The sequence below is a fragment of the Bombyx mori genome, chromosome 21 (assembly GCF_030269925.1).
Source record: "Bombyx mori chromosome 21, ASM3026992v2".
NCBI classification, from domain to species: Eukaryota; Metazoa; Arthropoda; class Insecta; order Lepidoptera; family Bombycidae; genus Bombyx; species Bombyx mori.
Genome location: NC_085127.1, coordinates 6,596,416 through 6,611,377, shown reverse-complemented (window position 1 = coordinate 6,611,377; position 14,962 = coordinate 6,596,416). Strand labels below are relative to the sequence as shown.

At 37.4% G+C, this 14,962-nt stretch overlaps 2 protein-coding genes across 5 annotated transcripts in view; one reads left to right on the top strand and one right to left on the bottom strand.

The window, feature by feature from the left end:
- The window catches only part of LOC101740152 (putative odorant receptor 19b), a 52,818-nt gene that overhangs the window by 15,948 nt on the left and 21,908 nt on the right, over positions 1-14,962 (bottom strand). Inside the window, exons 2-4 of one of the 3 annotated variants that reach the window (XM_062674698.1) lie at positions 2,789-3,000; positions 1,769-1,884; positions 982-1,057 (exon numbers count right to left, since the gene is read on the bottom strand). In XM_062674698.1, the coding sequence (XP_062530682.1) occupies positions 982-1,057; positions 1,769-1,884; positions 2,789-2,999 (403 nt within the window). In that variant the 5' untranslated portion in view covers position 3,000. Of the gene's footprint in view, positions 1-981; positions 1,058-1,768; positions 1,885-2,788; positions 3,330-14,962 lie in introns of those variants that run through there. The other 2 variants (XM_012693319.4, XM_062674699.1) reach the window with 2 other exon arrangements.
- Positions 9,062-14,962, top strand: part of LOC101740017 (hemicentin-2) — a 128,511-nt gene continuing 122,610 nt past the window's right edge. Inside the window, exon 1 of one of the 2 annotated variants that reach the window (XM_038018495.2) lies at positions 9,062-10,039. The gene's annotated coding sequence lies outside the window, so the exon portion shown is untranslated. The remainder of the gene's footprint in view (positions 10,040-14,962) is intronic. The other variant, XM_038018496.2, reaches the window with a different exon arrangement.

The following is a 14,962-nucleotide window of genomic DNA, read 5'->3' as shown; positions in this document are numbered from 1 at the left end:
ACGGGAACAAAGAAAAATCGTCACAAAATAAATTCGCGACGCAGATTTTTCGCGGAATCAACGTCCTTTGAAAGTTGTTCGGTTGGCGGAGACGGGAAGTAGATTTCGTTGTCTTTGCGTCGTCACTGCATTTTCTTTATGCCCCGAGGCACAGAGGTTTCGTTCTACGAGAATTTTCTCAGCTCATTTCGCAATAACACTTTCGTTTGGATGAAAATTCTTATTTATTGCGTCAAAATGGAGGACCGTTTTGATGTGAAATACTGACTTTTGTAATAAAATTTTCTTTGTGAAAATCTTATGATTCTAAACGTCCTAAACAAATCGAGTGCATTATGAATTTCAGAAAATATACTGCCTTGTTTAAGATAAAAAGATAAAAGTGACTATGAGTACTATAAAATCGTGTACGTACTGAATATATTTTATGTGGAATCCGCATTTGGATTGGCCGTTCTAATTTCAATGATGGTTCAAACGTTAAACAAATGGGTAATGAATTTACAAATCCACTTAACATTGGACGGGACTTGCTCTTTTTGCATGCTATTTTTAAGTCCAAACTTATACTCTGAACGGTCTTATAAACATTCGTCGAACAACAACAACATAAACTGAAGTCGTCGTGGCCTAAAGGATAAGACGTCCGACAACGACTTCCTCTCAGGTTGAGCCCGTGAGCACACCTAACTGCACGTGTGAAGCTGTAATAGCCAGTGAATAGATAGGGGAAAAAATATATACAGTAAAAAAGTGTAGAGATTTTCCGACTTTGCTAAATAAGAAAAAAAACTAAAATGATCAACAAAAAAAAAGAAAATGTACTACATAAAATGAATCTTGAAATATCTATGATTACGGTCGGAGTTCGAGTAAAGTCAAAATTTATCGATATTCAAGATCGATCCCACTTAGCGTAAAACTAAAAGTGCCATTTTTATTTAATAATGGTAAATGACAGTTTTTGTTAAAACCACTTACTAGTAAAGGACATGGCAGACCACGGCAACGTCTGCATCACCGAGAAGGTAACCAACATTAACGGCTTGTAAATAATCTAAAATCGAGAAATCAATCTTAATCTTTAAGAAATTAGGTTTTTTTTTTAATGAATGGTTTTAGATTGTAATGTGTTAAAAATTAAACTGGCTTTCAAAGTTTGTTTGCTTTAAAAATAAATGCGAAACTAACCAAAACACTATAAACGATTGCAAGGATAACCAATTCTATAAAGAGAAAAGCTACATAATCATTTTTATTTATTCATATAATTTTCATATTTGAAAATAGAATATCACTATTGTAACACAATACCTTCGTTAATTTGATTATTTTAATTGTAATTATACTTTTTACAACTTTGTTTAAATAGCGCTGACTTGCTCTTGACTAAGGAATTTGCTCAGTAATATTTCAGATTTAAATTACGAATTCGTAATTTGAATTACAATTATTATAAGCGATTTTTTACATACAATATTCACACAATTTATTACCTTAGAACCCAATAGCCGAAATCATTGCTCGCCATGAGTAAATTAGTTAGTGGATGTCTCAATTGTATTAAGACATTCACTGTCATACAGGTTGAACCAAACACATGACTGCCCCACGATTGAAACACATTATTACTATTCGGACTCACCAAACGCCTATCTAATGCAAATTTATTATTTCTATAGAATTGGTTGTTACCACACAGAATTATTTCGATGTTGGAATTTTTTTTTGGAAAAAAACTAGACAGTCACAGATTTGTTGTACTCACTTGAAATATATATATGTACGTGAAATAGCTCCTGTCGTTCGTATCAAAGAATATGAAGTCCATCTTCAAAGGAAGCGTATCAAACTTACGTAGACCCGGTACCAATATCACGTGTACTATAAAAAAAAAACATATTTACTCATGTTTATATGAAATAAGAAATTATTTTGAGTGGTTTATCTATTGTAACTACTAAATTTGTGGTCTGAATTGAAACTATTGAATTCAGCCAACATTACATGGTACGTAACGCGACAGTAGACAATAATCTAAGGAGATGGCATCTTAAAAATATTTGGATGGACTGAAGAGTGTGAGTGCAGCGATGACATAGTATGTATGATAGGGGTGAATTGAAAAATAGTACATATAGCGCCAACCCTACCATCCCAATAGTGGGATAAGGGCGAGAAAAAGAAGATTCCAGGAAACACATTCTTGTAATTTTCGTTGTGTATGAAATACACTAAATTCACTTATGGAGAGTATATGTGAGCCTGCATGGGTAGGTACCGCTTTTCTGCCTTTTTTCCTTACCTATTCGCTATTCCCGCTACGCCCGGATGGGTAGGTAAGCTCACAGGCTCAACCTGAGAGAATTTGCTAACATTAGCCCCAACAAGAGCAGTGCGTCGCAGAATCTACCATCGGATCGGTATCGCGACTCACTGAGAAGATCTGGCGAGAAATTCAGTGGGCTGTGTCTATGGGTTACTTCGCTCATCAAACTCTTCATCATAATCGACGCGTTCAACGACTACAGTGACTAGGGTTATGGCTATTTTTACCTCGAAGCAAGAATGCATTCCAAATGGAAGGAGACAGCCATTTTATAACACAATTGAGGGTTTATTCATACGACATTCAAGTTGCGTTATCTCTGTTTGATAACGGTCCGATAATCACTTTAAACTAGGTACAATCACACAAAAGTTACATTAAAAAATAACTAAGAAGTGACTATGGTAGAAAATAAATTAAACAAGTATCATCTAACATTCAAATTGAGAATGTTCTCACCGATAACATCGCAGGAAATGCTCAGTAGTAGACCACAGTACAGACACCTCGAAAGTTTAACCGCTTTTGCCAGAATCGCACTGTGAGTCTTCTTATAGCGCACGAACTCAGTGCTAAGAAGCTGATCTAGGAGCTTATGAAATGAGTCACGACGTACATACAAATCAAGCAGTTTACACGAACCCAATAATTCCGTTAACATTAAGTTCATTCTGAAAGGAAAAGATGCAATTTTTTACGAATAAAAAAACCCTGCTGAATAAGTCAATAAATAAAAATGTTTTCTAATTTTTTGTAATGTAATACATAATAAAAACTACTTTCATACGTACGACTGAAATCACAAACACTGTCAAACATTCGAAATATCGAAAGCAATACATTAAGAATAAAAAATTGCAAAATTAAACCGAAAAAAAGTTTCAATAGTGTCTTTGTCTTGCGAAAACCGAAAATAGCATTTATAATTTACTTACTACGGAATAACGCATCTCGTTTGCAAATTTACTCTCAAAGTTCATTGGCATTTAACATGTCGCAGACCGCGTCCTGATTTCGGGACACAAACAAAATAAGAACAGACATGATCACCGAAAAGCTGTCGTATCCTAAGGTTCATGATCTCATTAATGTACAAACGATTTTCATAAATAATTGAGCTTAACCCAGAAAAGTAATTGAGTCGTTTCTCTTTCTCAAAAAGTAAACGATACAATGATCAAATTCGATGTTACTGGGTTCAAATGGATCATATTATTAACTTGTAATTTGAGATCGGATCAGGGGCTGATAAACGGATAATATCCACTGTACTTAAATTTCTAGATCGGATCACTTTAAGAAGTATTTTGATTACGATTTCTATTATTTTCTATTGTGTTAATGAGTGAATAAACTTGCGGATCATCTGGTGTTAAGTTATATCATGAATACCGCTGATCTTGAAACATGAGGCCAAAATCCAAGTTTTGCTCACTTACAAATATAGTCACACCATCACAAATCAAACCGAAATATCTGCTTCGCGATAAAATAATGGCACCCACTATTATGAGTTCACAATACGTCCTATGACCAACAAGTATTCTCTAAAAAAGACTATCCTACTCATAAAGTGTATAGTAAAATAATAGTACTAATGGACTGACTAATAACACATTGTTACCTTTGTGACTATTGTTCAAAATATCATCTAGCGAAAGAGTTCTTCAGGGATTTAACCCTACGCTTATATTTACCTACCCTTGTGAATTACATAACTAACGTTTGTCTTCGATTTAAGGAGCACTAGGCTTCAATAATAAAAAAAAAACTGATGTATAATTTAGAATATTGTTTTTTTTTTCAAATTTTAATTATCGTTCAAAGAGTCGCCTCGGAAAAGTCGGAATTAAATGTGGAACAACAACGGATGTGACGATAAATACGCAATAGTAAATACCAATCAAATTGAAGACTAATCTGTTCGTATTGTTACATTGAATGCGGAAAACATTTCAAGTGCCACGAATATATCAATAGCGACAGCGATAAGCGTCGTTAAGTACAAAATAAAATCGCGTACAACGTGTAAAACCCATTCCGTTGTATCCGTAAACGAGATTCGCTGAGCGATAAAAGAAATCATTTTTCGCGAACGTCACTTACATTCCGGCAATTTCCTGAATCTCCGCTCCCCCAGAAATTACCAGTCGGATCAGATATATGATTTGTGCGCATGTTGGTATACAGAAGACTGAAATGCCGAGTAACGTCTTCGTCAGGACGGCGCACCAAAAATGGTACGGTCGCGCGGAATGAGGTGTGAAAAGCCACATTCTAAAGAACTTTAACGAAGCCACTTGCAAGGAGAAGTGTTTCGAGAAATCCACGTCCGATGATCCCATTGTAAGACGACAAAATGACATATTCAGATAATTACGAACCTAGGTTGTTTGAAAGCAGGTGTGTATTTTCTTAACAGGACGAAGAATTCCGTATATTATTAACTAGCGACCCGCCTTCGCTTCGCTTTGGAAACTCTAATCTATTATTGATTTCTCCACTATTTAATGGATGTTATTATACATATAAACCTTCCTCTTTAATCACTCTATCTATTAAAATAAACCGCATCAAAATCAGTTGCGTACATTTAAAGATTTAAGCATACATAGGGACAGACAGATATAGGGACAGAGAAAGCGACTTTGTTTTATACTATGTAGTGAAGAAGCGTAGTTTTTATTTATTTATTTATTCCAATAACGTGAGTGAGGTGTGACCCGTTTCCACTAACGCATTGCAGTTCTTTATATTTTGTATAGGTACTCTGTTTGTGGACCACCCGAAGTATATATTATGTTTTTCTCGACCGCCATTTATCGTGTTTCTATGCATATTATTTACGAAGCAACTTGAACCGGATATTTTTTATTATAAGTTCAAAGTTATGTTGCGATTGTAAAATATAAGTTATTATTTTTATTGCTAAGTTCGATCGACGAAGCTCACGGCCCATCTGCTGTTAAGGGGTTACTGGAGCCCACAGACATCTACAACATAAATACCGTTACTCACCTCGAGACATGAGTTCTAAGGTCTCAGTTTTTACAGCACATGGCTGCCTCATGCATCAACCGAAATGCATTACTTCTTCACGGCACAAATAGGCAGGGCGGTGGTACCTACCAGTGCGGATTCACAAGACGTCCTACCGATAGTAAATGTTAAAGTTATGTTTGTGTTAAGTTAATTAAGCAAATAAAACGTTCTTCGACCTCATGTCAAAGGTGAACAGCTGTATTTACGTTGTAATGAAACTCTGGCTTCAAGTTAATTGGATATGACGGAGTTCATGTAAAAAAATATATGTATATATCTTTTTGTTACTGCGTAGACGGGTGAATGAGCTCCTCTCGACTGGTATTAAGTGGTTACTGGAGCATATAGACATCATAACATAACCCCTCCCACCCATCTTGAGTTTTGAGAATCGTGTATTATTTGTATAGGATAAGAAATAGCCAAAAAAATTTTTGTTTTTTTTATTGGATTTTATTTATTCCTTCGCGGTCGACGTCATAATACCTGCCTGCGGGATTTAAACTTTGAGTGAACCAGGTGTCCTTATTCCTTAAATCACAAAGGCTTTTCTTAAAAACAAAACACTCAAAATAAAATAATAATATGTAAAGGATTTTACTGTTTTTTTACTGGTGGTAGGACCTCTTGTGAGTCCGCACGGGTGGGTACCACCACCCTGCCTATTTCTGCCGTGAAGCAGTAATGCGTTTCGGTTTGAAGGGTGAGGCAGCCGTTGTAACTATACTTGAGACCTTAGAACTTGTATCTCAAGGTGGGTGGCGCATTTACGTTGTGAATGTCTATGGGCTTCAGTAACCACTTAACACCAGGTGGGCTGTGAGCTCGTCCACTCACCTAAGTTATAAAAAAAAAGAAAAAAAGAAAAAGGTTTCACACTGCTTAAAATCGATCTCTGTAATCTATTTAATTATGTTATTATCAATCTTATTAAGTACAATTGAATACGTATTTAGAGCGATTTCATTAAACGCTGACAATTACAGAAATTAATTTAACTGTCAAGCATTTTCTTTGTTTTAGCACTAGCTTCACCCGCGGCTTCGCCTGCAACCAAATGCATTTTCATAAGTAACTAGGTAAGGTGAACACACATACATTATCCTTTATACAAATAGATAATAAGAGATAGTAAGAGTATAGATAAATTAAGAGATGATAATTTACGTTGTAGATGTCTATGGGCACCAGTAACCACTTAACACCACGTGGGCTGTGAGCTCGTCCACCCATCTAAGCAATAAATAAATAAATAAACATGAATATCTCCTCATCTCGTAGCATGTCCATAACACAACGACCTTCCACTTTTAATTTTGTAATTTTGTCTGAGCGTCCGTCACTGGCTTGACTTTCAGACTTATTTATGGTTTATAAGTTTACAGTCAAACCGCCCCTTAATGTCAATATACAGTAGAATCCGGTGTGTCTGTACGTTGAAGATAAACAATAAAAGAAAATGGAGGTAATTAAGAAGAGTAGTAAGTAGGACATAAAACATGGATTTTCTGAATTGCTTTATGTCTTCCTGTCGGTTTGTTTGCGCACGTCTCCGGAACTATGGAACGATTTTTTATGTAGTTTTTTTTCTGACAGACAGATTAAGTTCGAGTAGAGTATTAAATTTATTTTATTAAATAAATCTATACTAATATTATAAAGCTGAAGAGTTTGTTTGCTTGAACACGCTAATCTCAGGAACTACTGGTCCGATTTGAAGAATTCTTTCAGTGTTAGATAGCCCATTTATCGAGGAAGGCTATCGGCTATATAACATCACGCTAAGATTAGTGCAAGCGGAGCACCAATAAATAATGTTTCAAAATCGGAGTTTTTTCCCGTTTTGAGAGCTTCCGCTGCGTGCGCTGCAGAAAAGGTTAAAGTTTCGCTAAAATAATGTACAGAATTGTTCCCATTTAAAAGATCTAAAAAAAGTCCGTAGCAGCGCCTAGTCCTGTGTATGTATAAGCCCTAATAGTACATATGGATTCTGAAACAGTTTAGCGACTTCGATGAAATTTTCAGGGAATCTTCAGATTGGCCTAGCCGGCGATTTTCTATTCTTTGGTAGCAATCGAATTAAAGTCTAATCAAGAATCGGCCAGCAAAGCGGACTGGTTACGGCTAGTTATTAATACAAAAGAAATCCTATCTGCTTAAGCCACTGTCACTGTCACTGTTTATGACGAAATTCGCTTTATGAATAGTTCGAACTTTTAATCTACCTTTAGCCCAGCTCTCCCCCAAGCGATACAAAATATTTTCCACGCAGACGAACGAAGCTGTGGACGGAAAACTAGTCGACAGTAAATAAATAATCCTCACTTTATTTTCTTATGAATCTTTTAAGATCAATGTATAGATAAATAAGAAAAATAGCTGTCGCATCCAGATCAGGAGAAAAAATTGTTCAACGAGACACAAATGTTGTAATCGTATGTGAGGTATCATAAAATAAAAATGGCAAACATGTAGGATATTTGACATGACTGTATTTGGTTCTATTCATGTATAGATCTTACTTAGCATACGAACTGTGTTGTCTGTCATGATGGAATTGTAAACTCAAATCATCGGAATACGGGGTTTAAATCTCTTCCACTGCAACGTCTGAAACTTTTTGCATTGATGGGTGGAAAAGCTTACCGCCCACCTGGTGTTAAGTGGTTACCGGAGCCCATAGACATCTACAACGTAAATGCTGCCACCCAAATTGAAATATGTGTTCTAAGGTCTCAGAATAGTTTCAACTGTTGCCCCATTCCTCAAACCGAAACACATTACTGCTTCACGGTAGAAATATAATTTTATCTACCCGTGCGCACTCACAAGACATCCTACCACCAGCTAACTATCCTTCCCAAAAAAGTATCAAAATTCTGGAAATTTCCACCATTAAGATATTATGCTCATGACTCGGTTTGAAGGGGAACAGCGTATTTAATGACAATGTTGACTCTTAGACCGTACATTCCATGATTGGCACTGACGTTCAGGATGATGGTATCTACGGGCTCCTAAAACATAGGATAGGTGGGGTATAATTATCTTTTTACATATTCATAACTAATAAAAAGAGAATTAAAACAGTTTTATGGCTTAATTTCGCTATTAGTTATTTATTTTACAATAACCGAGGCCACGGATTTTACAGTTTTCTTGATCACGAAATCTGAGGATAATAAACCTTGAAAACTATGAAATAAAATAAGTACGAGATTATAAAAAGAAACTGTGTTTATACAGTTTGACGTACCATAAAATATGTTTTGACTTACTCTTCAGGAACCGATAAAAGAATAACATTCTGTTGTCAAGTTCAGACATCTTAGTCATTAAATATATATTGACGTTTTCGTGGATTCAATATCTTGAAGACCCGATTCGGTGATTGTTGTTCTACTACTCCATTTAAGTTAAAATTTTCTGTTACTTTCTTCTATGTACTGCCTGTTTTAATTGTACGTATGGATTATATAATAACCAATATCATTGGGTACATTAATGTAAAAAATAAAAACAGTAGAAGCTGCTTAAATTTAAATAGAAAATTTTAAGTTAAATCCAAAGACATTAGGAGAACCGGAAAAGTCGTGATTTATCGACATCTAATGTTTAAATTCAATGCCATTTCGTTTGGCACGACAAAAGATTTAACTTCAATAAAAATCGTTGCACGACCTCTGAGGTGCTTATTCTCAGTATGTCTGCTATCTATGGAGGTTCGTTGGCAAATTCCAAAAGATCCCTAACTTACGTCTCATGCAATATCAGCTGGAGGTCATTACAAAGATGGTGTGAAATTTGAGGTTTATTTCGGTAGTACCAAAGCAAATGATCCCCGACAAAAATGTATGTTGGTTTTGGTTTTTATGGCGTGCCGGGTTATATCGGCTGAATCGGACTGGAATGAAGCTAGGATCTCGGGAACATTGCCAAAAACGATTGCACCGTTCCACCGTTTTATTTGTAGTCGGCTTACTGAGCGACTATCTCACTGCGCTCGCACTTACTTCAATACATTTGGATAATAGCTTTTGAATGAAATTGAAAACGCAGCTTAGCGGAACATACTTGTTTAATCAAATGCTTATCAACATCTAAAAACATGAATCTTCGAAGATGTGCGTATTAATTTAAGGACACAAACTCAGGAAAACAATTCACGTACACACTACAATGATCCTAATAGAAACGGCGAGACTAATTCGAGTTTCGGTTGGCCACAAAAAAAAAATCTACGACCCGTGTTGTAATATCCCACAGAAGCGCACGAATAAGTAAATAAAATTGAATAATTTACGAGTAGGTTTTACCACGGAATGTCACAAGGGCGGTGATGTGAGATATCAAATTATAAGTGGTTCTGTGCACATGCGCGTTTTAGTCCGCCGGCCGCCGGTTTCAGTCTGTTCGAAGCTTGCCTAGCCTACGAACGAATTCTCGATTGTATTTCGAATTCTCTAACTCGTTCGATCGAATTGAAATAAAAATTCCCAGTTAAGTGCCCGATTTTAATTTGGTTGTTAATGCATACGTTAAAATACGTGTTTCTGTGACTGTGTGTAAAAATACAAGTTTCAGTTTTGATTTCTTTCGCTTAGTTTTTATTAAGTTGCAGTGTTTGTGGTGACGTGTTTACGGATTGTTTCGTGCTTAAAGTTTTTGGTAAGTTCATAACATAACTTTGTAGTACTAATTAACGAAATGTTTTATAAATTTAACTTAAACATAAATTAAAAGTCAAGATTTTTAATATTCGTTTTGAGGCTTACAAAACTTTGAACCTGTCCTCTGTGTATTGTTCTTAAGTACAGGTACAAAACAACTTATACGAGGGCAGGTTTATGAATTTTTTAAGCGTGCAGTACTTATGTTGTGTTGAATGATTTTAATAATGATATTGTATTTAATGACGTTTTATTTAAGGTCATTATTGAAATTATTCAAGACAATAATTACGATAGGGCGTCTTGTGAACTTCCATGGATAAGTACCATTATCCGGGTTCTGGCTTTAAAGGTATGATAGCTAATATACCACACATTATTTTCTTGCCTTTGTATGCAGACGAGCATATGGATCACCTGATGGATGATGGTAAGTAGATGGTAAGTGGTTACCGTCACTCATGGACGTCAGCAATGCCAGGGGCACAGCCAAGTCGCTGCCTACCAACTGAGATTTAGGATTGACTTACACTGTCAAAGTAAATGGAGCTATTCACGATGTCAATCATATCTATGAGCTCTGGTTACCACTTTACATTTAGTAGACAGTGAATTCGTACACATGTTTGTGCAATAAATAAATAATGTACATCAATTTCTAATTTCGTTTGTTTTTTTATTATTATTGAATCAATCAGTTGTTGTTACATCGTCAACCGGCCTTTGTGTTCAATAAACCCCAATTCGTTTGATTAGAAATCGCATTTTTATCTTCCGTTCCGGGAAAATTATGAGGGCCGGATAATCCTTTGAGACCACAAAAAACCTACTCCCGTTAGGATGACATATATTAATGTACTTTTAACATAATGGGATATTTTTTTTAGACAATGTGAGATAGGCAATTCTTTGCATAGTCTGGTGAGTGTAGTTTTTTTGCTTAGGTGGGTGGGAGAGCTCACGGCCCCCCAGTTGTTAGGTGGTTACCGGAGCTTATCAGATATCACTAATGTGAATGACGCCACCCAACTTGAGAAATGAGTTCTGTATCTCACTTTTATGGTACAAGGGCTACCTCACCCTTCAAACCGAAATGCATTACTTCTTGAGAGCAGAATTAGGCAGGGTGGTGGTACCTACCCATGCAGACTCACAGGGCAACCTACCATCAGTGTATTTCAAAATTAATGATTTTTTAAAATAAAAAAATATGCTTAGTTTTTGATCAGAAGGGAATATGATACTTTTTTCTTCTCATCTGTAATAGTGGTACTCAAATGGTCTGCTGGGGAATTGGCGTCAAATTTTAGAAATGATTATAGTACAAATTTTTTTTTTTTTCCGAGTAGTTTTAAAAGTACTTCTACTTTTTCGTGAATATGTTAACATATTAAATAATATAATTTAAAAGAATATGTACTTATTATTTTCTCCGGAATCGTTATTTAAATCCAACTATTTTTTCTTTGTGAGCTGACAAATTTGGACATCGTTAAAACTGTATCGTGACCAAAAAGTTTGAGAAACACTGATCTAGAGTATAGGCTTAGTTTATTAATAGGTGTTGTAGGTGAAACAGGATGGCTGGTACATGCGTTTGTTATCTGACGCTGCGCTTTCGGGGTAAATTTTGCTTTTGATGTACTTGTATTCAATATATTCACGACTATTATACTGTAAGAAATCGATGTAGAACACAACTGTGACTTTATATAAGCCTTTCGTAATAGTGAATAAATGTAAAAAATAAAACAATAACACCACCACATCTCTTTCTCCCGTTGGTTTGGTAAAAGGCGACTAAGGGTCTTACCGGATTATGGGGCAGCTCTGAGTATTATACCAGCTTAAGGTGATTGCCAATCGACACTTACTTGTAGTGACACTTACTAGTTAAAGACAGTGCTAATATACACAGACCAGAGTGTAACTATACCGGTGGTTGATTCAGGGGTATAAGATATAATAAATCTAATAGTTTTATAATATTAGGGGTTAAAGTATGAACTTGCCGATTTGTACTGAAAATTTGAAATTCGGTTTTTTTTTCCATTTAATTATATTTATTTAATCAAAATATCTACCATTATTATCCATACTTTGCTGCCATCTAACATGAAGGTCATTTATTTCTTGCGATAGAACTCTGGTGATCTAGATACTGCAAACTGTGTGAAAGCCCCTTGTAATTGTGTACTGCCCCCTGGTAAGTAAACTTTTTATCACGTAGAAAATTGTCCAAATTACGAAAAATATGGTAGTCCGTTGGAGCAAGATCTGGCGAATACGGAGGTTGACGAATGGTTTTTAATTGCAGTTCCTGTAGAGTTAAAACGGTTTCTCATGCTGTATGAGGTCTCGCGTTATTATGGAGCAATAATAGTGAAGATCGATTCATGAGTCGGGGCTGTTTCACTGCAAGTTTTGCTATCATTGATCGGAGTTCGGTACAGTAGATATCTGCCGTTATTACTTGACCAGATCGGAGAAAGCTATAGTGAATAACACCATGCTGAGACCACCAAACAGTTACCATTACCCTTTTATTGGTAATCTTTGCTTTAGGACACTGTTGCGGCGCTTGACCTGGGGTCAGCCATTGCATTTTTCGCTTACGTTCACAACTCGGTTCAATATTCCTTCATTTCTGTATCGATTAAACAAGGCAACTCAAGTTTCAACTCAAGTTTTTGCGCTAACAGGGTTCCGTCTTCATGGAAGACTGCCCACGTCCACCCTATCCCCAAGAAGGGTGACCGGTCAGACCCATCGAGCTCTATAGCTCGCGTTAGGCCGCAGTATAACTTCCTTGCTTTCCAAGGTGATGGAGCGAATAATAAATATACAACTCCTGAAGTATCTTGAAGATCGCCAGCTGATCAGTGACCGACAGTACGGTTTCCGTCACGGTCGCTCAGCTGGCGATCTTCTTGTATAGCTTACTCACATTGCCTTGGAAAGCAAGGGCGAGGCTCTTGCTGTGAGCCTTGATATCGCGAAGGCCTTCGACAGGGTCTGGCATAGGGCACTTCTGTCGAAGCTACCATCTTACGGAATCCCCGAGGGTCTCTGCAAGTGGATCGCTAGCTTTTTGGATAGGAGGAACATCACGGTCGTTGTAGACGGTGACTGTTCTGATACCATGACCATTAACGCTGGCGTTCCACAAGGTTCGGTGCTCTCCCCCACGCTTTTCATTCTGTATATCAATGACATGCTGTCTATTGATGGCATGCATTGCTATACAGATGACAGCACGGGGGATGTGCGATATATCGGCCATCAGAGTCTCTCTCGGAGCGTGGTGCAAGAGAGACGATCAAAACTTGTGTCTGAAGTGGAGAACTCTCTGGGGCGAGTCTCCCCAGAGAGTTAAAGACACAAGTTTGCGCGTTCACTGCGAAGAAGGACCCCTTTGTCATGGCGCCGCAATTCCAAGGAGTATCCCTGCAACCTTCCGAGAGTATTGGGATACTTTGGGTCGACATTTCGAGCGATGTCCAGTTTCGGAGTCATCTGGAAGGCAAAGCCAAGTTGGCGTCCAAAATGCTGGGAGTCCTCAACAGAGCGAAGCGGTACTTCACGCCTGGACAAAGGCTTTTGTTTTATAAAGCACAAGTCCGGCCTCGCGTGGAGTACTGCTCCCATCTCTGGGCCGGGGCTCCCAAATACCAGCTTCTTCCATTTGACTCCATACAGAGGAGGGCCGTTCGGATTGTCGATAGTCCCATTCTCATGGATCGTTTGGAGCCTCTGGGTCTGCGGAGGGACTTCGGTATTTTGTACCGTATGTTCCATGGGGAGTGCTCTGAGGAATTGTTCGAGATGATACCGGCATCTCGTTTTTACCATTGCACCGCCCGCCACCGGAGTAGAGTTCATCCATACTACCTGGAGCCACTGCGGTCAAACTTGCGTCAACAGTGCGTTTTCAGAGGTCTTTTTTGCCACGTAGCATCCGGCTATGGAATGAGCTCCCCTCCACGGTGTTTCCCGAGCGCTATGACATGTCCTTCTTCAAGCGAGGCTTGTGGAGAGTATTAAACGGTAGGCAGCGGCTTGGCTCTACCCCTGGCATTGGTGAAGTCCATGGGCGACGGTAACCACTCACCATCAGGTGGGCCGTATGCTCGTCTGCCTACAAGGGCAATAAAAAAAAAGTTTCAACGCGCGTTTCTTTCTGCAGTTCACTCAAATCATGAGGCACCCATTTTGCCTCTTTTTTTATTTTATTGATTTGACGCAAATGAGTCAATATTGTAGGTAAGGTAACGTTAAACCATGCCGCTAATGCCTGGGTGGTTTGGCTCGGACCACCTTCCGCCATCTCTTTCAATTCAATGTTATTCACATGTGTGAGCGGTCTTCCACGTGGTTCGTTCTTCAAAGCACAATTTCCATCACGAAAGCGTTTAAACCAAAATCGCACGGTGCGTTCATTAGTAGTCCCCTCTCCAAACGCAACATTGATATCGCGAGCTGTTTCTGCACCGTTCGCTCCGCGTCGGAACTCGTATTCAAAAATCACTCGAATTTTCGAAATATCCATCTTTCTTGTCTAAGCTGAATAAAAAAACCAACTGAAAGTTAATAGGTAATCGAATGTTGCACATTTTTTAAAAGAAGAACCTCATAGGTACCATTTGAAAAAAGTTTCACTCAAAAATCTCAAACTATGTTTCTATGTCAGTTCGAAGTACCTATTACAATAGAACGGCAATTTCATACTTTAACCCCTATTATTTATTCGTCCTACTTAAATTATTTAATTAAAAAAACACTATAAGATGACTGAATTTAAAGCTTTCGAAAAATTTCGCCCTTTATTTGTACATCGTATAAAATTTATAAAAAAAAACCAGACGAAATACGATTTAGATTTTACTTTCAAATATATGCGTAGTCTTTTAAAGTTTCGTTT